The 25,303-nt window shown below is 38.2% G+C and overlaps 1 protein-coding gene across 1 annotated transcript in view; it reads left to right on the forward strand.

Moving 5' to 3' along the window:
• The first annotated feature begins 526 nt into the window (after window positions 1-526).
• The window catches only part of oprd1a (opioid receptor, delta 1a), a 58,616-nt gene continuing 33,839 nt past the window's right edge, over window positions 527-25,303 (forward strand). Inside the window, exon 1 of the mRNA XM_056264852.1 lies at window positions 527-775. Coding sequence (XP_056120827.1) covers window positions 537-775 — 239 coding nt within the window. The 5' untranslated portion in view covers window positions 527-536. The remainder of the gene's footprint in view (window positions 776-25,303) is intronic.

Here is a 25,303-nt window from a genome sequence, read left to right on the forward strand (position 1 = left end):
ATCAGCTATAGGTTGTTATTGTTATTATTTCACATAAAATAAGTTGTAAAACAAATGGAACCTGTTTAGGATCCCAGCTAACAAGAACATTCTCAGAAGAACAGGCTCATTCTGGCATCGTTTTACTATGAGCAGTTTAGTTCTCCGCTTATTCAGCCTTGCAGGGGTTATTATATAAGTAATCAAGTGTATGTCAGGAATCCGAATACAGCATAGCAGGTTGACGTAGCAAAGCTCTCCCTCCGACTCACTCACTCCCCTCACATAAAAAAGCGCACGTTTGAGCCTTTCTAGCAGATCAGAGAGAGCTCATCTCACACCTGTAGACGGAAGCTGAACAGAGGGAAGCTTTCATTCTAAGGCTACTGTTACTCACTCATGATGGACTTTAGTTTTTATTAATCGCGTGTCGATTCTTGCACAAACCGAGCTTATATTGTAGTTTTGTATTTTGTCCCCCCCTCTGTTATCGAGAAGTTCAAATCGTCAAGCGCAACTTTCCATCCCCTCAGTGAGCGTGCAGCGACACTGAAGCGATGGAGCCGTCTGTCATCCCCGGTGGCGACATGTCCGACCTTTACTCCATTAACCCGTTTAATGTTACTTTTCCGGACGACGTTATGGGGTTCGTTCCTGACGGAAGGAACTACACCGAGCCTAACCCGGTAAAGAGCCCCGCGGGAATCATCATCGCAATTTCCATCACTGCTCTATATTCCGTTATCTGCGTGGTGGGACTCCTGGGAAACATCCTGGTGATGTACGGGGTGGTAAGGTAAGCAAGGCAAAACATAAATATTGTTTGAATATCTATCTATCTATCTATCTATCTATCTATCTATCTATCTATCTATCTATCTATCTATCTATCTATCTATCCTGATAAACGTTTAATCCTGATTATTTGTTTAATAAATGGAAGATAGCCACACACTGACTTTGCGACATAAAAAAAAAAAAAAAAAAACACTGCAAGATAAAACAAGAACTGTAGCTAAACATTATAGTTAGCCTACTGAGATAAAGCCACTGTGCCAACTTGCCCCCAGTCTCAATTTTACATTGTGTGTTGGATTGAGCATATTAAATTAATATGTGAATCAGATATGTAAAGCAGCAAGTGCACATTGTAAAAATGAATATTTGGAGCAAATTCCTTACCATTTTCAAAAGCACATACTGTGAAACCACAGGATGCAGGTCATGCAATACTTATTTTGTTTCATGTCTTAGAACAGGGTATTAGCAATCTTAGGTGTTTTTCATAGGCTTTTTCGTGAACAAATTGTAGGGAGGATTAACTGGTGTTGACTGGTAGTTAACTGGTTGCATGCAGATTTCTGCTTATGGGTAATTATCCTATGGTCTTCTAATTTATTAGGTTTCATGTCTTGAGAGAGGATACACTCAGTGTATGCTCAGGGTTCTGATGAACCCATCGGTAAAGGAGAGACAGGAAATGACCTCATTTTGGGATCATCTGATGGAAATAGCATTATGGGGCACAACCGTGGATATCTCAAGAGACGGCTCATCTCATATTTTGTGCACCCTGTTCCATTTCATTCCAGAGTGTGGCATTTAGATGCGATGAATATCACTCTGTAAGGTAATATATGCTCCCTGTGAGTGGAGTCGAAGAGGTGGTGCTCAAATGACATTTCTAACCGCACCCTTTTAAAATAAAGATCTGTCATCGCTGCAGTGGGCCATGATTCACAATTTTTTAATTGGTTCTCATTCTATTACAAAAAGCACAGTTTTTTTTTGTGTGCAAGGCAGAATATCTTTTTAATTTATCAGCTTTTAGTTGACAACCACAGCGAGAGTCTTCCAAGTCACTGGGTTGACTGGAAAATGACATTGTGTAAAAAGGAACTGCACCAGCTGTGCATTTCAAAATTACAGTAATTGTTCTGTTCTCTTGGTACTGAGGTGCTTCTACACACAGACAGCTTTAATCAACATACTAATTGAGTGCTAATTCTACTCTGCTTCAGAGTAAAGTAGAGCTTAGCTTTAACACAAGGTTCTCTAACTTTGGAAAATTAGAAAATTATAAGTTACACACTGATAAAGATAGGAGTGCAGGGAAAACATAAGCAACAGTTGTTTTTTGAGTGTGTGTGGTTTACAAAGATTAATCCTGTAACCTACATCTCAATCGATATTAAGATTAAAGGTATTAAGAAAAGCTATGGAAAACAATGTTGTGTGGTATAGTCAAATCATTGTTTTACTTCATCAAGACAAATGAATGTGCAAAACTGAATAAAAAAATGGAGAATACCTTTTAACAAAATTTGAAGCAAACAAAATACACAATTATAATTCGAATGTGAATTGAAATAGTGAATTGAATTGATACCTTATTTTTTTATTATTCTAAGGTCAGGTAAGTAAGTCGAATCAGACCTAAATTATATTTAATATACATTCAAACGAAAGACTTCTCAGTGGTCTGTTCTAGCTTAACGTCATAAATCAATGCCTCGGGAGGCAGTAATTGTTATAAAAATAGAAATCAATTTATTGATTAGTTTATCTAGCAGTATACGTATTCTACAAATACTCTATATAAGTTAAAGATTTTGAATCAAAGCAATTTCACTGATGTCACTCTCATTGTCAGAGATATTTAACGATAAATTAGTGACCTCCCCAAATGAGGTCATCCAGACTAGGAATGTCCCCTAAAAGGCCTGTTTTATGTGTTCTCCGCATATGGCAAGCTCATCTCCTCTTGTCTGCATCACTTTTCATCCACAGCAACATACTTTACAGATAGTTATAAAGCTGCTCTAATAGATGTTATCTTTTCTACTTTGAGCATGACTTGATAAGTCATCTGTAGAGTGATATAGAGTAGTCTCGTCCTTATCTCTTTGACCTCAGATTTAACTCTGCACAGCCGCTTCTGCACACACATATAACTATGCAACGCTCACCAACCTAACACTCACAGCACTACTTGGTGAATACTATAACACATCATACAAATGTTATATTCATTGTATTATAAATAAAATACATATGTAACAGTTAAATCATTGCCCATGATGGCTTTTCTGGAAATAAACAAAATAAAGCATTAAACATACTATATTAGTTAAATATGTTGAACAATGAGACAGGGTGATTGTATTCTTATAGGAAACAAAACAGAAGATCAAAATAATAGTCCATAAAACACACACGGCACACACGCGCGCGCGCGCGCGCACACACACACACACACACACACACACACACACACACACACACACACACACACACACACACACACACACACACACACACACACACACACAAACACACCCACACACACACACCACACACACACACACACACACACACACACACACACACACACACACACACACACACACACACACACACACACACTTCTTGTAATATTTCTTGTTAGTGGGACTAGATTTGGGGATTTTTTTTCATTCCAATTCTGTCAATTTCTCTTCCTATAATTCAATTTCAACACCTTCTGCGGTGTAGCAAATTCAGTTTACAAGAGCCTTAAATGATTATCAACGCTGCTTCAAAATGTTCTCAAGATTCGAAGCCTCTCCTCTCATACAAGCAGTACCTCACTGTAAAAAAAAAGAAAAAGAATAAATAAATAAATCATTGAGCAGTAGTGGCCAGCCACTAGCAACTATGAGTGGATGAAATGTGCTGAAATTGCAGCTGTAAAAAATTCAATCTTCAAGGCATTATTTTATGAGCAAAGCTGAACAAAGGAAATGATAGATTGTGGGGGTAGGAAGAGATAAACAAAATGTGCTCATTTTGTAATGAACGGAAAAAATATTGGAGTACAACCAGGTTATACCCTAATACAGTCTGTCATCAGAAGATTGTGGGCGTCAGTGCTATAAGGCTGATAATGATGTTGGATCACACAATTGAGTTGAAGCTCAAGGCACCTGTCAGTGGTCTGTCTGACGGTCTTTTCATCACCTGTCACTGAGAGCTCTGCAAATGAGGAGCCCTGCGTCTGATTATTGAGCTGAAGAAAGCCTGTTTATAATTTTAAAACAACATCAGCATCATTCTGTCCAGTATGCGAGTCTGTCTGGTGAAAGTACATCATCACTACACATAGGTTGGAATATACGGTGGAATGGGTGGCTTTGTGATGGAAAGAGTCTCGACTGTAATTGGTGTTCATTTTATATATGTCTGAAATTGCCTTGTGTTGTTGTTCTCCCATATAGTGGTGGCCATTAACTACATCTACATCCACAACATATTTATGCGCTTTTTTTTTTCAAATACCATTTTCTAAGACGAGGAGAAACATTTAAATTATTATTATTATTACAAAATGGGTGACTTTTTTTAAGGAACAGGAATTAAAATTATGTTATTATTTAGTCTCCCTGATGTTGTTCCAAACCCAGGCTCATTGAAAAACATGCCTGTAGTGAGATTTAATCAAAAACTCCACATTGCAAGTGCAATTCTATACCAGGTGAGATTTCAAGCAAGCAGTTTGCAAGTCATGCACTATAATAAAGGTGTTTAGAGGTCATAACAGTATTATGCAAGGAACAGCGTTAAAATAAGTCTTCATTAATTGATAATCTGCTCCTGTAATCATAATGTTCATTTCATCTGAAAACAGCAGTAAATTGAATGTATAGTTATGTTTTTGGAGTTTTGCATGTAGTAGAGGCACATTTTTCCTATGTTGTCCAAACCTGTATGCCGCTATTTTATTCCGTGAAAGTTTTTGAAGAATGTACATAATTCTCTTTACAATCTTACCTCCACCGGAGCGTACAAATTCACTTAAAATATAGACTGATGTGCTGTCCCTGCCTGGTTATAAAAAGGAGCAAGTACATTCTTAAGAATTTGTTCCTCAAAAAACCAATCAGTCAATTAATCATTTACAAAAAAAATGCAAATTTGGAACAACCTGGACTCAGGTGAGAAAATCATAGATTTGTTTGAGTAATAAACCTTTGTAAGAGCCAAAATATTGTACCTCTGTAAGAACAAAGTATATATTTTAAGATATGTAATTTTTGTTGGTTAGATATTTTGTAGAAATAATCCTATGAATTGAGGCAAAGATAAAGACTGTAGATACATGCATGTGTTTACATGCAGTTGAGAGATACATAATGTCTTCATTTCACATATTTGTGCATGCTGCGAGAGTGCTTCTGTGAGTCAGACCAAAGCACGCAGCATGCACAAATATGTTTCCCTCTTTAGTGCAGTTTGTGTGAGTTCCAGTCCAGGCAGACGGTCCAAACATAACATCCTGCTCATGACGTCAAAATCATCCACACTAGCAGTGTTTTTGAAATATTGTTCTCTGTTGCTCACCATACTATTAAATAGATAAAAATGTAACCAACATAAATTAATGTTATATATATATATATATATATATATATATATATATATATATATATATATGTTAGTTGTCTATAATGCAGCTCAATCATGCAACAGATTTAAAGAGATCAGCATATAATGTGTCATTAACCACAAAATATTTTTATAGTCATCATAATGAGCGTACTGTGTAATGAAAGGGATGCATGAGTTATACGGATTTCAAAAAACAAAAGTACTAAACACATACATGTCTCTTTGACAAATACCAGCAGATGCTGTCAGTTTAGTGCCTCGTGTAGTGATACACCAGTGTACAGTGTTTTTTAGTCCTTCCAAAATGTACTCCCAATTACATATGTCAGTTTGCCTGTAAATATAATGACAATCTTATGAACAAATTTGCAAAAAAAAATAAAAAAAATAAAAAAACTATTTGGAATTTATTTTAGCAAATCAATGATCCTGTTATTTGAATAATTTTGAATAATTTCCAGGCAATTCAAACAGCTTGCCTTATCAAGGCTTAAAATGCTTTAATACTGTTTTGTACTGTACTGCACACTGATGTTTATAACTGATTTATCTGCCTTTTAGTTGCACATTATTCAAAATCAAGCACAGTAGATGGCCATGAGCCAGTGTTCCTGTATTTGAGAGCCAATAGACATGTTAAATTTTACTGTGCGCATACCAGAATCAATTGATTCATTTTGTAAGCAGAAAATAAATTGGTTTGAACAGATAAACTCAAACTGAACAATTAACAAAGTGTACTGAATGATCATTAACTTAACATGCAACTAACTGTAATGTTACTGTTTATATAAACTCAAATATACAGTAAATGCTAATAACTGTCACAATAATTTATTCCCAAACATCTACAAAAATCAAATGACTAAGGTGCTGGTTGTTCAAGGCAAAGGCATAGCTGTGGTTGAGGAAGAGTAAAATTTATTTTGTTAATTATCCCCTCTAATCCTTCCCTTGATTCCCTCCATGAAAGCAAATCTTGTCTTATTAAAAAAGATCATCCGGTTTAATAATGCTGGTTGTGACAATTTATGAATGTGCAAATGGTGAAATTTGAGTGTGATGGTGATGATTATCAGTGCATAATTATTGAATATGGCTTCTGAAGACCTGGAATATAGTGCACAATATGATTTTGTCCTTTATTGTCCCTGGCCAAGCAAATTAAACATTAAATAATTACTGCAAGTGATAATTAATTGATGGCAGAATTTCCATTCTTTTTAACATTTAGTGCTTTAACCTCTGGAAAAGCGATGAAATCATCCAAAACCAGACATTTGTTACAAAAGTGTTTTTTTGTGGTACAGAACAAAAGTCACTGGAATTATGTGTCCTGATGTTGAGTGTGTTGCTCACTTACATCTTGTTATTTGTCCCCTCTGGTGATCACTGATGGGCAGTAACGCGTTATAAGTAACGAGTTACTGTAATCCAATTACTTTTTTCAAGTAACGAGTAAAGTAAGGGATTACAATGGCAAAAACAGTAATTAGATTACTGTTACTTACCGTAAGCAGGCTGCGTTACTGCGTTAGTTAACCCTCTGGGGTCTAAGGTGTTTTCGGGGTCCTTGAGATGTTTTGGCATGCTCTGACATTTGTGCTTTTTTCAGTTGCTTATAAACATATTAATGGCACAGGTGAAATTACACTCTATATAGCACACACAGGGCTACCATAATATGTTATCAAAATGTATGTTCATGTTTGTATTTTTGAGAGAATATTGTTTATGCGTGGTTATTGAAAAAACTAAAAAATAAAGTTTATAATTAGTGCTGGGCAACGATTAAAAAATTTAATCGCGATTAATCGCATGATTTTCTTGCGATTAATCGCGATTAATCGCATTGTTACGCGTAAAATTGAATAATGAATTCTAAAGTAGTGTATTGCGCACTTTTGATTTAAATGTACTGCTACAAAAGTGCAATAACATGTGGTTTGCAAAAACTTTAAACAAATAAGGTGCTTTATACCAGCAGTATTCCCTTTACACTGTAGCAATAAAATATTTCTTGTAAATCTCAACTTAAACATTAACGTAATCAAATCAAATATTTAAACAAAGCTATTTGCCACTGCCAGGGCATTACCTTTTATCTAGCTAGTTAAAACGAGTCCAGTTTTCTTTTTTCTTTTTTTTTCTGAACAGGTATCTTGTATCAGGGAGCAGCAGAAACAGTCTATGTAGTCAAAGGGTCATGATCACTACAGATATAAGTCGACCAACGTTACTTCTCTGATAGCAGCTTAGGTTTGGTCATGGCATGCCATGGTTTCCCACGTAAGATTACATTAAACAGAGGTAAAGCCCAATTTATACTTCTGCGTCGAACTCACGCCGTAGCTGTGTAGCGCGCGTACCCTGACGTGCATCTCTCCAAAAATGTAACGTCAATTCTACGCGTACCACAAGCGCTGTGATTGCTAGAACCGCTCCCCGGGTTTCACACTCTCCCTCTGCATGTGTAATTGCGCGTCAACGCGGACAACGACGCAGATATATAAATGAAAACCAACGCGTAGTCTATAGCGTAGAGAGGCTCCGGTGTAGGTCCGACGCAGAAGTATAAATCAGCCTAGAGTGAGGTGAAGTGGTCGAGCACAGGTGCAGCGACAAGCGGTTGCGTTCCTGTGAAACTATTGCGGTCATGCTCGCCTCACGCACGCGCCCGCGCGTTGCCGAAGTTGAATTGTCTAACTTTTTGTACACGACGCGCAGCACAAATCATTGGAAGAGAGACTGATCCTCGGCTCGCTGTTTGTGAGTTTCCAGAATCTAAATAGTTATCAGGACATCAACAGGAGGGAATTCAGAGCATCCCCGCTAAACTAAACGCAGGCCTATCAGGTAAAGTTATGTATAATTTTAATTTAAGTTAAAAAGGCTACAGCTGCGCACAGAAGCCGTTGCCATGGTTACTATCCATAGAGCGCCTGTCATTCACTCGCGGAGCGCTGTCTCCCTTTCTGTTCACCTGAGAGAACCTGCCAAAGCCTCTCCACTGCTTGTTTGGGTGGGTTATTTGCTGGCTGACCAACATCCCACCCCTCCTGTGATCATGGTTTGACTGTAGGCCTATTTGTATTCAGAGCCAGTGAGCAACGGACTTTCAAAATAATAATTAAAAAAAAACTGCGTTAACGCGCGATAAAAAAATTGTCGGCATTAATTAATAAATGCGTTAACGCGATAATAACGCGTTAACTTGCCCAGCACTATTTATAATATAAGGCCACAAATAACATACTAAATATCTGTCCACAAGACTTTTGACTAGTGGATGTTGTCGCCTAGAGTTTTTGCTTCAAATTGATCTGAAAATCATTCTGCCTAATCATTCACATAAAACAATAGATTGTTTTAAATTGTGAAAAACATTTTTTTGTTTGGCAAAAAAGGCAATATGCGGATGGGCGGAACGGCCCAACCCCCTCATGAATAATTAGGCAGTTCTCACCTGAGCAGACTGCATACTAATGAGCCTTTCATTCAGGGGTGTCACACAAGAAAGAATGCAAGGACAATATATATATATATATATATAAATAAATAAATATTTATACACACACACATACACACACACACACACACACACATATATATATATATATATATATATATATATACAAACAATCAAAATATAAATGAAAGCCAAAAGCACATTTTTAGTCACACCTTTTAGCCATCCACCGCGGTAAAAATAAACCAGTCGTACGCGAAATGACCGCCAGGTGGCGCAAAGGGACATTTAGCAAAACGTAAGTGGGGCTAATGTCTATTAACAGTAGCCTAAGGATGAAATACTACAAGTTATGGTAATTTCCAAATAAGCCTACAACAAATTGTTGGTATAATCTATATAAGATATAATCTTTTAAAACTGTAAAAGGCTAAAGTATAGGCCTACACTCACAGGCTAAAGTCAAGACAAAACGTTTTCTCACTCATTTGAGAAACAAACGTTTGGGTATTTCTCAGTGAGAAAAATCATAGCCGAGTGGTAGAACTTACGGTTCATCATCAAGATGACACGGGTTCAATTCCCGCACAAACATGGTCTGCTGTAAATTATATATTTATTTAGATTTGTCTAGCTCTAAAACTCTGTTACACCATACAGTTTTTTTGCTTATATTTATAAAATACAATTATCATGCATTTCCATTTTACTCTAAGGAACAAAATATCCAACAGAACGACTTTGCATCTGTATAATAATAGGCTACCAATCGTAATTTAAAAAGCAGTTCTGTAAAAAAAAAAAGTATATATAGCCTATATATATAGGCTATATATATTTTTTTATTTGATTCCAGGCTCTCACGCCACACCCCCGATTTCTCACGCTGAAGTGTCAACCCGGTCGGTCAAATTCCTGAAAGATATAGTTTATCTATAGATCTACCTGTTGAGCCACTCGTGATCGACTAGTTATACCGCAAATTAGTTAAAATATCCCGTAATCTATCTAGAGCGAGCGTGCATGCGAGACAGATATTGTGCTCCAAACCGTGCGCGCGCATGGCAGAGAGGTCTGTTCCCTACAACCTAGAGTTTTTAAAAACATGGTTTTAAGTAAAGTGTGATTTGCCAGGGGGACTGGGATTTCCTTCTGGTCTAAACATCCCTGCTTCTGCTGAATTATTTTAATCCCCACACCCCTCCCTCCACAGTTAATCAATGCTATAGGCTACTTCACCAATATCAAATATATAAAATAGAGATATGCAACAGGCACGTTTAAACGACAGACAATAAAATCAAAACCAGCATTTCAGTTGTTCATTAGTTCCAGTGGCCCTAATGCATGCACGGCTTTTCAAAATTTCACAAAGCGTGTTGAGATTATTTTGAATAAAATATTGAAGTTTATAATTAAGTGTTTTGGCACACCACGCCGAGTGGCCCTATGCATTTTTCTAAAGTCGGGTTTTATTCTGGCATGGTGAGTTAGTGTTCGACAAACGCGGCGGAGCTTTCATTAGATTAATTTATTTTTCTCATTATTAAGCTACAGCTAAAATAACTTAATAGGCGACTCCGTAATTTTTTGGTCTTACAGATAAGAGTAGAGTAGCTTACATCGTTCAAAACTGTAAACTTGTATTCATATTAGGCTAACGACAAAAACAGTATATCTGTCGTCTCTGTCTCCGGGAACTGCGCGTCACAAAAATGAACCGAAAGCCACTTCAGCTCAGTCACGATAACAAATCGGCTATGTCTAAAGCCTTTAAATGTCTAAATATTTAGGCTAATAAATGTTATCTGATTATGTAGGCTAATCCATATGAAAACGAGAGGTACAGAGGATCTACTCAAACATGTAATGTAAGCGCTTCCCAATGAGAAAATGACAGGACAAGGGTGAAAATCTCGCTCTAATTAAATGTAGGCTAAATCGCCCTGAATTAAAAATAACAGATCGAATAATGTATTTGTCGAAATGTTGCGATATTGTTTCATTTAAGTTCAAAATTATTATATAAATGTTATTTAATTTAGCAGCATTACCACGAAGCACCGTGTTTCGATATTTATTTGAATAATACAAAATAAAATAAAAACTTAATTCACAAATTGCATGCCTGGTTGTAAGGATCCAAAGATCCCTGTTGACTTTAATATTGAGTTGAACATTTTGTTCATGACAACAAATTAACAAGCGTTTTTTTCAGATTATATTTAGTTTTGCTTGGAAAAAGCTGCCCCAAACAAGTTTTATTTCATCAATTATTGAAATAATGAAATATTTAGTAATAAACTTTTATGACAGAAATATCACTAGGCTACATGTAACTTAAATAATTTAATTCCTTCATTATCAACACTGTCTAGAATAGCGATTTAAGTGTGAATTGCGACTTCTCTTTGTTAAGTCAGCCTCAGACTCCGATAGCCTGTGGGGGGTTGGAGGGACAGTTGCTGGACAAAGGTGTTAATGTTCCTCTTTCATATGGAGAGTGTCGGATAGCCAGCCTGATGAGCAGGCAAAATTATTGTAAGGATAAATCTGTGTCCAAATGTAGACCCCATATCTTATTAAATTATAAATATTGTAGTTTATTTATTGTAGCCGTTTTTTTCACACAAAATTTCAATTGAAGTTATTTTAAGGTGAATTCAACAAGGCATGCTGTGTATTTGAAGCAACAATTAAAGGCTAAATAATTTTTTCGTGATTTGTATGGCTGACACGCAGCGACATATACAGTATTATCAGCTGTATGATGTGTTTTTACCCTGAAATGTTTAATTTCGAGAGAGACGCGGCGCGCGCAGCGATGGAGACTAAATAAACTTGTTAAAAAGAGATCCAGCGCGAGAGAGGCAAAGAGAAACGCATGTTTTTAATTTAATTATGTTTCTTTGGACAATTTTCGTTTTGTACTGTTTTAATTGTTTAATTTAGCTGTAATTTCTTTGGCAATACACATTTAAAATGTCGCAAGAATAAGATTAGCCTAGTGTTTCTTATTTTGCATCGCAAAAGAAATAAACTCTAAACCCGATGCAACCCTGTTTTAAATTTTAAAAAACTGTCCCGACACTTTATTTAAACCTTGAAATGTTCGAACTTGGTTTCAAACTTAAGTAATTTTAGTGTTCTTTTACATTACACAATAATTTAGCAGACTAAAGACAAGCTTCTTCATTTTCATTTTCTGATGCAATCGGCTGAGAATCTTCCTTAATCAGTTTGTGTCGTTTGTGCAGCGGCTGCGGTTCTAAAGGAATGTAGCAAATTTATGTTGTAATGATAATTAAACAAAACTCTTGACTTTAAATAAGTAAACAGTTATAAACAGTTACTATTTAAGCATCAAGGTGGTAAAATATAAACGCTGTAGGACAACATCGGTTAACAATATGTAGGCCTATGCTACAATGAGATTCGATCTCGGGTCGATTGAAGCTCCTCGAAGCTCGTGTTGTTGCGTTGATCACTGAGCTACCGTCTGTACGCTGTTACAGTTGTAAAGCCTGATTGATGTAGCCTAAATGTTTTTATTGCAATGTTTTATGTTGAAATGTTTTCATTATTTATTCAATTACATTTCAGTAGCCTAATTTCAGTATTGTGATTATGAATTATTTTAGCTACGTTTCACTTGTTGAATTCATCTGCTACCAGCTTTCAATCGCTCTGAATGAGCCGCGGTGTGGCAGCAGATTACGCATTAGGGAGAATAAACCGGAATAAACGAACACTTTTATGATTGTAGCGCCTCTTAGCGGTAAAAGGCAGCAAATACACCACACATTTTACCGCCACGGTGGAACGGCTGATGTGGGCATTGTCATGGCTTGCCTCACATTTGCGTTTGAATAGCGCGCGTCCTCCGTGGGCGTGTCAGATTAACGCGTAATTAAGTGTAATGAGCTGGGGGAAAAAATACTGACAGCACTCTCTTTTCATACAGATTGCATAAACTGAGAATATTTGTTTTTTATATAAATTACTTCATTTAAAAGAAGAGAATTCAAGCTTCATAAAGAAAAATCTCTCGTGCCTGTGTGACAAGTAATCGTGGAGTTACAGTTAATCTTAGGACGCGTTTCAGAATGGACTTCACTGACAGAGAGAACGCAGAACTCGCATCATGTTTGTTTTTCTTTATTTGGTGAAAAGCACAACACTTTGTTTTTATTGTGAGTATCCACAAAAAAAATAGAAACTTAACAGGATCTAATGATGTATAACACTTAAATGTAAGATCAAAATCAACCGAGTATTTTGAGTCTCTTTTGCACTGATAAGAAAAAAAGCGAGCAGATCACGCCGGCGTGATTGCCGACCCCAGAGGGTTAACCGTCATTTTGTTTCGTGAGCCTGTCTCGTGCCATGAGTCGTGCGTGAGTGACAATGAGTATGAGCGCCGCGACGTCAGTGGTAAACACCGAAATGTGTAGTGTTGAACAAGAGACAACATGGAGCGCGGGAGAGAGACACGCATTTGATTGGTCTCACACGCCACACCCCCGATTTCTCACGCTGAAGTGTCAACCCGGTCGGTCAAATGCCTGAAAGATGAGTTTATCTATAGATCTACCTGTTGAGCCACTTGTAACGACACTGACATGGTATCCGGCCACATATTCTCAATTAGCGAATCATAATTTTCAAACAAAGCTCGGTTCTTCGTGAGTAAACAAGAGCATTCTGTGTGTGACCCCCTTGGGGCATGTTGACCAGCAGCCACCACTATGGCTCGAGTTGCAAGAATGGGAATCTTGCATGATACTACTACACCAGTGGCACATGACACATTTATAACAAGCCGAGCGTTGTCGAACAAATGATCACCCAGTCCCCTGATTCAAAAATCGCTGCCTCACGGGACACTCATCCTGACTCCCCCTGAAAGGAGGGGGGGGGGGGGGGGGGGAGGACACGAGTTCCCAAGCAGCCTGAACTCTGAAGAACAATCACATACACACACACAGTAATGTACACTCATACACAAACTTTGAACATTAAACTTAGAATATAAGCATGTCATGTTTCATGTGTGTTTCCCAGTTTATATTCACTTTGTGTATGACGTTTGCTTGAAGGAATGAACTTGCTTTGAAGGAACTAAATGCTTATAATATGCATATCTTATGCACTTTGTATTCCGATAATCTTCATGTGACATGTTTGATATCTCTGTAATTCTCTCAATCTAACGGAGCCGAATTCCGATAGCAGGATGCAGTCAGGGCCGGCTCTAGCCCTTTGGTTGCCCTAGGCGAGATTGAGTTTTGCGCAGAGACAAAGATTGTTCAAGGACATTTCATTATGACTCAAACAATGGATGAACCAACAAAAATGCTTTATTTATAGTCACTCAAACACTTCAACAATCAAATTATGACTTGAAGGATCAACAGTAATAAATTGTTTATACAAAAATGCTACAAAGAATGTTCGAGGATATTTACCAAATTAAATAATAAACTCTAACTGTCCAAAACTACCTACACTCTACAAAAAAAAAAAGTCTCTTTCGGCTTTCACCTTCAAAATTGACGCAGCATTACAATTTGACTCGTCTGGACTTTCTAATGACAAATTCGTTGATGGTATCATCAAATGATATTTTACTTGAGACCTCTTGGTTGATGCTCATCAGTGCAAGCCCATTGAGGCGTTCCTGACTCATCGTTGACCTCAGGTAGGTCTTAAGTCATTTTAATTTAGAGAAGCTTCTTTCAGCAGAAGCTACTGTCACAGGTAGTGTGACAGCGATTCTTAGGGCCACCCACATATTAGGAAAAACTTCAAGTTTCTTATCCTTCAGGTAATTCAGAATTTCCATTGTCGTCATGCCAGCTTTTGGCAACACTGGGAAAGTTTTCAACTCCATCGCCAGTTCTCTCCCATCAATATCTTTATGGTCACCGTGGCTCAGAGTGTTGCTGAGGGTTTCGCACTCCTTTGCAAGTTTTTCCTCTGGCAAATTAGGAAAGTTCACCAACACTCCAAACTTGTCCTCAACATCACCCAACAGCTTGAAGCGTTCTTGCAGTGATGTAACTGACACATCAACAATGACATTGAAAAAGGTAATTTCCAATTTCTTTAGTGCATCTCCCTCTGGCTCATCGGGTGATTCATAGGAGAACTGTCTTTTTGTTTTTTCTCAGCCTTTTCTGCTTTAGGACAGTGTCCACATACATCTCCTCACAGAGATCTCTTGCAGATACCTGAGCAGAAGCGAACCCACTGCTTCTGTAGCTGACCAGAGAGGCTTCAGTTGTCTTCAGGAGATTCAGAGCCACATCCAGTTGCATAGACATGGACTGTAATGCTTTGCTGACATGATGAATTTTGGCCAGCATGTCATACCACACAACGCTACAAATGGAGAAGCGGTATAACCCAACCTCTTCAGCCAAAGACTGTGCCTCTGTTTTAATCATAGAATCAGTGGTTTTCTCCCTGACCTCAAGAAGGGCATCCCTCACCTCCGCTGTCTGGAATCTCACATCCTGTACACTGTTAATGCGACTTTCCCATCTTGTATCCGACCAGGATTTCACAGTCGTTTTGATGTGGTGCTTTAGGATGGTCCACCTTTGTGTGGAGGCAGAGAATAGTGTAAAAATTCTCTGTAGGTAGCCAAAATAGTTCATTGCATCTGTGGAGCTTTTTGCTGCATCAGCAACAACAAGATTTAAAGTATGTGCTCCACATGGGACAAATAAAGCCCTGGGATTTTTTTTCAAAAGTCTGGCTTGGACGCCTTTTGTCTTTCCCTTCATGTTGGCGCCGTTGTCGTAAGACTGTCCCCGGCAGTCTTCAAAGGGAAGGTTCAACTCTTCTAGTCTCTTCAGAATAAGGTTGGAGAGGCTTTCTCCCGTGGATGATTCCACCTCAAGGAACCCCATGAAATGTTCTTTTACTGTAGGGGTGTCTGTGTCATCTACTGCAACCATTCGAACTATAACAGATAACTGTTCTATGTGGCTGAGGTCTGGGGTGCAATCCAAAATAATTGAATAGTATTTGGCCTGCTTTATCTCCTTTAACATAGAGTGTACAATTTTTTCACCAATGCAATCAATTAGTTCATTTTGAGTGTCCTTTGCTAAGTATGTTGTATGGCTGGCTCCTCTCTCCACATCAGCAACATGCTGTTTGAGGACAGGGTCAAATTTGGCCATGAGCTCAACCTCCTTAAGGAAGTTTCCATTGTTTGGCTGGTATAGCCTGTCTGATTTCCCCCGCAGGGGAATATTTAGCTCGGCCAAAGACTGTATTATGGCCACCAATCTAGTCAGGACTTCACGCCACCTCCTCCTTTCAGCTTGAAGGAGTGCCATTTCCATTTGATCAATTGTCTGGCCCTTTTCAAGTCGAGTCTCCAATTCCTTCCATCTGGTCATGTGCCCGAATGCTCTGGACTGTGCTCGTGGCTTTTCAGGATCTCACTACAATTCTTCCAGTCATTTAGGCCACTACTAATGAGGTTATCATTTTTCTGTGAAAAGAGCTTGCAGCAGAAGCAATACAGAGTATTTTTTTTTTCCTTGAATATACAAGCCAGCTTCTCTTGATTTTCTCCCCATTTACTAATTTCCTGTAGAAGTGGTTGTAGTGGCAGCTTCTCCCATCATCTCTTTTTGGAAATGTAAAGTCTGGACTGGTCTGGTATGGTCCTCTGCTAACTAACTCTGTCCTTACCGCATCACAGAGGGCTGGCCAGTCAGCAGGATCTATAGGTGCTCCCTGGATATCAAGAATTGCAGAGGGCGAGGTGTCTGCAGGTGGCAGTGTAGTAGTAGAGCATGTTGTGTTTGTTGTTCCCTCACCTAAAGGAAAATGCATACATGCAAAATTGATGTTAATGCTTTAATAGGGGTACACAATGTAAAGCAAAAATGCAATAACAAATTAGTACTCTTCATTTTATCCATATCCATCACATGTTCTTATTTTGTTTGTGCTGTTTTTCTGAGATTCGTCAATGGTCTTTTAAGTTATAATACAACAGATGGTAAAAATATATATATAAAAAAAAACATAATAATTACAATGCTGTGCTTAAGCTATACATTACTATAGACCAGCAAATAGAGTATAATAGACCAGCAGTGTTTGAGATTAATTAATGAGGAATGTCAACTTGGTTTTACTTAGAAAGAAGTCACTGAAGTTTTAAATTGTGATCGAATAAATGGTATTCAAGGGTCTTACTTGCTTCAGGCTGAGTGTCCCTGGTCTCAGTGGTCTGTGTTTCACTGGTGCCTGGAATGCTGGATGTGGCCCCTTCACCTGCAACAGCCAGATCAGTGGTGTTAAATTAAATTAGTGAAAATGACTAAAACTGTGGTTGAAATTAGATTCATAGGGGTGGGATGTTATTGTGATTTCCATGTGTTTTCATTATCTTCTAGTACATATTGTCAGATGGTTGTAAGCTTGAATTAGTTATTCAATGGACTAACTTCCTTCAGGCTGCGTGTCCCTGGTCTCAGTCGTCTGTGTTTGGTGCCCTGAGTGCTTGATGTGGTCCTGGGTGTCCCTTCACCTTCACCTGTATACAAGCATATTGTATAGCCAAACAAGCAGTGAGTGAAATGATGAATGTGGTTGAACTTCTTTAAGAAAACAAGCTATTGTATTTTAATACATGCTAACCTTTTTCTATTGTATTTTAAAGTATGAATGTGGCTTGAATAAATATTATTAAATAGACTCACTTGATGCAGGCTGTGTGTTCCGGGCCTGTGTGTTACTGGTCCCTGCAGTACTACTACTGGATGTCCCTACTCCTGCAGCTGTATGTATTTAAACACAGAGTTCATCCATGCTGTTTGTTACACAATTGCATTTGGTCATTTCTATCATCCTACCACATAGTTGCATTGTACATTTTATCTCTGACCATGTAACTTGTAGTAGATAAATTACAATTAGTACCACCACTACTATTTTTACTAATCTATTAGGCTGCTACAAGGCTAAATAATACTACTGATTACAATTAGTAGTATTAATGTGTAGCGACAACGAGAATGCAACCCACACAATTGAAGCTTTCAGACATAACCAAACACAAGATGCTGCATATTCCAGATTATCCCCAGGCACTGGAGCCAAGAGACCCTTTTGTTGTTTAACTAAAGGGAGAACGTTGTCAATGTTTTATAATTTGGCAAGAACAGATCTGTTCAGAAATGGTGAAACAAGAGGCCCTAACAAGAAGTCACCTGACCCCTGCGACTAAACAGACTGAACCATTCAGCGTCCCGAGCTAGTTTTCCCCTCATCAATTATTACATCTCCTTAAGGCTGAAAAAGTGGACTTGCATACAAAAATACCCTTTGTCTTGAAGACAACCATTTGCGAAACTAAACCCTCACGTGGTACACACCACGGATGCACAAATGCTGACCATAAGGACCAGGGGCGCAACTACCCAGTGTCAGAGGGGTATGCAGCAACATTTTTTGCCCCCCCCCCCCCAAAAAAAAAAAGTGTGCCATGTGATAAGTGAGTAGGAACGAGTGAGAGCTAACAGATAAAATAACTGCAAAATAGTCATTTAATAATACAATTAAACTATAACTACTCCACCGTGATGAACACCCCTAAAAAAAACTATAAGCTCCATTGTAACAGCAATACTAGTGTTTCTCACAGGATTTTAGGTAAAACTGTCGTTGGTGGACCTGTGTTTCTCTAGGGGGGTTCGGGGGCATGCCCCCCCGTAAGAAAATTTTGTGTTCTTTAATGTTAAATTCAGCAGTCTGGTGCACTTTGAGAGTTCAAAATTAAAAGCTCCAACCCATATTCAGGGTGCAAATTAAACAAAGAAAAATTCAAACCTCTTTTAGTTAGTGTCTGTCTACATTACACTACTACATAATAATAGTTATAATATTAATCCCATGATAGTAATAGCCATATATTGTAAAACAAATGCACTGAAAAATAAAGGAAACTTTCATAATTAGTTTTGTACTAATTTCTATAGGCCTACTTGAAAGATATAAGCACATGATGACATGTTTCATGGGCCGGTGTGTCAGAAATAAAAATAACGCTGACTTTTTTTTACCAATGCATTACACCGGCACTAACCCAGCGCCGCCAATTAAGCAAAAAAAAAAAAAAAAAACGAATGTACGCCGCCGATGTACGAGTTTTATGGGCCGTTAAGACAAAAAAAAAGTATGAGATGTATCGGCCGAAAAAGCACGTCGGCCCACCGGGAATCTCCCGGTAGTCCCGATGGCCACAGAGATATAGATAGCCTACATGCCTGGATGTCACACTTTAAATCCTACCTGTTGGCTTTCAGCATGCACTTATTTAGCTGCTGTCGCATCAATTGACATGCCATCTCCTTTTCCCTCTTTCTTTTTCTATTTTTAGCCCCCCAGCATTTTGTTTTATCCATCTTTTTCGACGACAACTCACTACTCGTACCTGCTCGCTCAGCGCTCACGGCGCCCCCGCCCGCTCGCGATATTACCCCGCCCCCCTTCTCCATGAGGGCGCCTACTCTAGCCTGTTAGTCCTCTAAAATTTTATATAACATTGAAGAAATGCAGAAATGATTTAGAAACGCACAACAGCAGCTACATATAGAAAATACAATATGTATATATATATATATATATATATATATATATATTTTTTTTTTTTTTTTTTTTTTACCATCGCTTTGCCGCCCCCCATGGTGCTGCGCCCCTATGCGCCGCATATAGCGCATACCCACTTTTTGCGCCACTGATAAGGACACCCACACACACACACACACACACATAAGGACTTTCCTCCAATTCTCCAATACCAATAAAACTCATCCCAGAACAATTCTTGACTGACCCATAATCCAAATCATGCAACATAACATAATTATATATTGTGTTTACAACCCCTGTATGTGTCTATTCTGCTTAGATCACATCTAAGTCATGTAATTGTTTTAAATATTAGAGATACTGGAATGAAAGTGTCGTGTTTCCTATCATTATGCTCGTATGTGTTTAATTCAAAAGATGGCTTGATTGAAATCTGTGTAAAAATGTTTATGTTCTTAAAATGGAAATTATGTCTAAACTGAATCCTATGTTCAAGCTGATGACTAAGCAGACCACAGATAGCACATGATTCACGATGAGAGGAAGGGGGGGGGGGGGGGGGGGGTAGAATAGACCCCCTTCTCAAGTAACCATATAGTATCCTATTGTCCGAATTCCAAATTCCTCCTGGAGGCGGGACAAACATTTTGAGTTTAAAATCTTAGACCCGAACACAGAACCGCGGCTTCTTGTGACTCTCTTGTGATGCGCTCTTGTGACTCTCTTGCCCTCTGCTCTCTTGCCCTCTGCTCTCTTGTGACTCTCTTGTGATGCTCTCTTTCGGCAGAACAAGCCGGGTGGAGCCGACGATGGTTATAGTAACCATGTAGACGCAGAGACAAATGACCCAAATCAAGATATGGGTTAAAACAGATTTAATTCAAGCCATCTTCTCGTCACACTTTTCTTTCTTTTCTTAGTTTCTTTTCTTTTCCGTTAAAAGTCTCGGTTCTAAGTTAAGTGTTGCTGCACAGTTTCGTTTTAACGTTTCAACTGCAAAACCAGCTTTCAACTTCAAAGACTTTCATTCATCCGTGCCAACACACCACGTGACTGGCTGTCCAAGATCTATCCAGGCACACGAGAAGATCAGCCAAGCAACGGACCGGGGAACCCCCTTCACGACAAAAGGGAACCCCAAAGCAAGGACAAGCAAGTACCTCCAGACTTTTAACTGAACTGGTGATTTTAATATCAAATTGAATTACCTGCCTAAGAAACGATAAAAGGGTGAAATTAATTATTGATGGTTCGTTCAGGTCATGTCTTTTAAGTGCATATAGAAACTTGGGATCTCACCATCTAACTCCTAAAACTCAGTCTTCCTCACTCTCTGTCTTTCTTCAACTTGTATGAATGCGTGTGCGTGTGTTTGTGTTATATTAGTTTTATGTGTGTTAGTCATAGGCTTATAATAAAGTATTGTTTGTATTTGAAAAGAGAAGCATTACTTGTGTTATGTGCTTACAGATTTATTGTCTTGAACTTCGATCTAAGTTACCTATGCTTTGACCCTTGATTTATTTCTTAATTTAGCTGTTAGCTGGGAATTAGTCTTTCTTGGCCAAGAAGATATTATATTTCCTAGAATTAATAATTGTTTATGCTTTCCGTTCATTGGATGAACTGATAAACTGATCATATTATTGATTTTGCTACAGTAAATTCTGAAAATAATCCAATTATTAATTATTGATCATAATCCGTTATGAATAATAATTAATTATATTTATACGTGCGTATAATCGCTACAAATGTGATGTGATTATAAAAGTAATAATTGCTAATAATAATAACAATAACAGCAACAATAGTACTAGTTGTACTTACAAAGTTCAGAGAGAGGCGAACATGAAGGATCAGGTGTCCTTTCTCCAGCAGGTGCCAGCTTCTGCAAATATTGCCTGAGTGCAGCTGCCATGGCATGGCCAAAAACAAAAATAAAACAACAACATATTTTAGTATATTCCTGGAGGGGAACTGTACAGAAGGGTGAACACCACACAACACCAATATCACCATAAATAATGGTTACTGTGTGTGTGTATAATGAGCCTGCTAGTTGTGAACTCACTAAACAGAACTTATGCATTTATAATGAATGTAGAGAGAGCAACTGTACTTTTCATAACTAGCATGCATACGTTATCCAAATACTGGTCTTTTGACATTTACATCCATGTAGGTTATCAGTGAAGTTACGTTTGCTAGTAATACGTAGCATTAACAAAATAGCAAAGTAACTAGCTTGCTAGCTTAGTGACAGCAATGAAACGTTCAATATTAGGTGATGATCCAGCAAAATACTAAGCAAATTTATTTCATTTAACACCTTAAAGGCTGAGATGAGAAGTCTTACCTCTATACTGGGCTTTCCTTTTATCTTCTTCCTTTCTCCGTTTTCGTCCCTGTGCACCGGAGGGTTTATTAGACCGCTTCATTTTCTTCATCAACGCGCCAGCAGCTGCGCACTTGCCTAACGTAACGGCGACCCTAGAGGGCGCCCGCGCGGCCGCGCCCCCAACATATTTGTCGCCCTAGGCAACCGCCTAGTTCGCCTATAGCAATCGCCGGCCCTGGATGCAGTAATGTGCATTCTTTTACACATTTCATATTCCTGGAGCCAAACGGCTCAATACAATCTCCTCATGACTCAGTCAAGTGGGCATCCCCCCACAAGACAAAGAAGAACTTTTCCCGCTTGAGATACTCTAAGATAATTGGTTCACGTATGCGAAGCAGGCGTGACACAGAAGTTTCTTTCAGAGCACTAGAGAGCTTTTTCCCTGTGAGAGGTTTCCGGTTCCATGGCTCCTTAGGGAGCTTTACGCTAGTCTTTCTTTATTTTCGCTTCGGACTTTTTTTACGTTCAGTTTCAGTGAAATGAACGTAATCGGCAACTTCAACTTTAAAGAGACTCTTTGAACCTTCAGCGACCGCGCTTGACCGAAAGAGACGAGAAAGCACGCACCCGCTCGTAAGGACACACACGCAAGATTCGGTTCTCCTCGGCAACACAAAGAGAACCATTGTGCAACTCTCACTCTCCTATCCCTTCGACGCTTCATCAGTCCCTGTTTCATTTCTTCTTGCGAGGAAAATGAACACAGCTGAACTCAACCGGCAACTGCACCTCAAAGGACATTCAAACTAACGCGCTTTGCCCACTCTGAAAGACCACGTGAACGCCTGACGCGAGGACAGAGACACACACACTTTCGTTCTCAGCTCCACGAGAAAGAATCATGCAAGTATCGTAATTCCTATCAATCTAAATGCTTTAAGATCTGTTTGCCCCATTCAGGGGATTTGATCTTTGTGTCTCTCAACGTGTTTGTGACTTTTGCCACAAGAAGATCTCTCCAGATCTTCTTACTCTCTCTCTCTCTTATTACTCTCAATCTCTCTCTCCCTCTCTCTCTCTCTTCCCAACTCTCTCTCTCTCTCCCTCATTTTTATCTTCCTCTCTCATCCAATTTATTTCGTGTTTGTAATGTTTTTCGTTTTGTTTGTTCGGGTGTATACGAAGAGTTCAGATGCAAAAGCCTCTAAACGCCACCTCCGTCAAAAATGAGATAATGACATTGAGTGAAAGCTATCTGAACACAGTACACGTTCAACAAATATATTTGCTTCAAATCCTCGAAATCTCAGCCTCAGCCCATTCAGAAATATCAGTTTGTCGGCAAAAGCCTCTAGACGCCACTTCCCTTTGGCAGCAAAAGCCACTACATCCCGAGAACCAATCAGAAGGCGCGAGCCGCGCGAATCAGTACAGGCTGTTTCAATAGAGCGGTGCGCTGAGGAGACGGATTTTTTGAGACGGCTGAGGAGATTGTTTTGTTTTTGGATTCAGATTTTTTACATTTTTAAGATGGAGTACGATGAAATGGAGGAGCCTGTCCTACTGACATCAAAAGGCAGAAGAGAACGTCGTTTATCTACCTCAAAACTCTTCCCGTTAATTTACAAGGCAAAAGAAAATCGGTAACTTTACAGTGAAAATAGCTTGGTCGCAAGTGTAGCATGCACTCATAACAGTTCTTGGTGCAGTGCTGTAACTTTGAAGGAATTTGATTTATTATACTTGAGATATACATTATAATATTACTTTACATTATTTAAGTCTTATAAGCTTCTTATACAAAATGCACAGATATTGATGTTTAAGAATGTTGCTCTGTTCTACTTGATTATACAAACTAAAACTATTAAACTATTTTAATCGCCAATTCTTTTTGCCAATGTGGTTGTACTGTGTGAATCGGGGGGGCTTTTGTCTTTATTCAGACAGGGCAGAAAGGTGACTGCAGAGAAATGGGGTGGGATTTGCAAATAATCGCAGATCTCATTCAGCCCCCCTGTAAAGAGGTGTGTCTACTGTTTAGTTTTGAAATGAATGTGCTCTAATCTTTTTCAGTGTTTCTAGTTACATTTTTATTGATTTTTCAGCTATTTACTATGTCTTGTCCCAAAGAGGTGGATTTAGAGGTTTTTGCGAAAAAAGCACAAGTGGATTTAGCTGTTTTTGACGCAAAAGAAAATCGAATTTGTTAAAAATCACTGAATTGACTCAAGTGACATTTTTGAAAAAAAGTTATTTTATTCAATGACTAATAACCTTATCAGTACCTTAAAAATGAAACTACTGGACGTGAACATAGGAGCCTGATAAAAAAATGCTCATTTAAAGAAAATAAGTCTGACGGATTTAGAGGGTTTTGCATCTGAACTCTTCATACACATATATATTCTGTGTGAAATTGTAGTTCAATGTATTATTAGTCCAATTATTAAAGCCATTATATTCTTGATTGTTTCTGTCTAAAAAGCTCATATTTACAAGTCAATGAAATGATTGGTCTAGCTACAAAAGCTTTATTATTGACTACTTTGAGTAGTTTAATTTTATAAACACAGGAAAATTAATGTTCACGGCCAGAAAATTGATATTTCTTGGAGTTTATAAAAAGGGGTAACTTTGTTGAGAAGTTGATAAGTTAATCTTACGGCCGTTTGCTGGACAAACTGATTGTTTGATAACTAAATTAATTCCCTTAAAGTTATCTCATATAATAGATCTGTAATGAGACCATTGATATATGAATGAGGAATTATAATTCGTTGTGATTGATCATTATATACAATCGATCTATTTTCAATTTCGATAATTTAACTGCAACATGCAATATATTAATCATATTCATGATTAATTATTAAAATTCCCTATATATATTTTGAGCTAATTTAATGTAAAACTCAATGTTGCTACACACTCGTGATCGACTAGTTATACCGCAAATTAGTTAAAATCTCCTGGAATCTAGAGCGAATGTGCATGCGAGACAGAGACCGCGTAGCACGCGCACCCGCAGAGAGGGAGAGCGAGCGAGAGACCTTGCATGTGCAGAGAGCATCCTGATCTAGAAACAGGACCCCCCGTTGGAGAATGTCAAAATTCCACCTCAAATCTGAGCAAGCACCTAGCAAGCCGGCACAGGAATGTGAAACTTACTGAAAAAAACCCTGAACCCCCAACTGACATGACATGGCTGTTTTGGTAAACTAATTTATACTCCTCTCTGCACTTTACTGTTAAAAGACGTAAGTGTTAATCATTTGGAATACAGTCAGGAGAGACTTTCATTTTAATTATGTTATTGCTGTATTTTATTTATATCTATTCGAATGAAGGATTTTACAAAAAATATATTTATTTTATATGCTGGAATATGCAGAAATATAAGTTAACAGAAGAAGGACTTTCTTTATTTCATTAAAATATGGTGGAATGTGCAGAAAATA

Source organism: Rhinichthys klamathensis, unplaced genomic scaffold (genome assembly GCF_029890125.1).
Source record: "Rhinichthys klamathensis goyatoka isolate OS25496 unplaced genomic scaffold, OSU_Roscu_1.1 h1tg000225l_1, whole genome shotgun sequence".
NCBI classification, from domain to species: domain Eukaryota; kingdom Metazoa; phylum Chordata; class Actinopteri; order Cypriniformes; family Leuciscidae; genus Rhinichthys; species Rhinichthys klamathensis.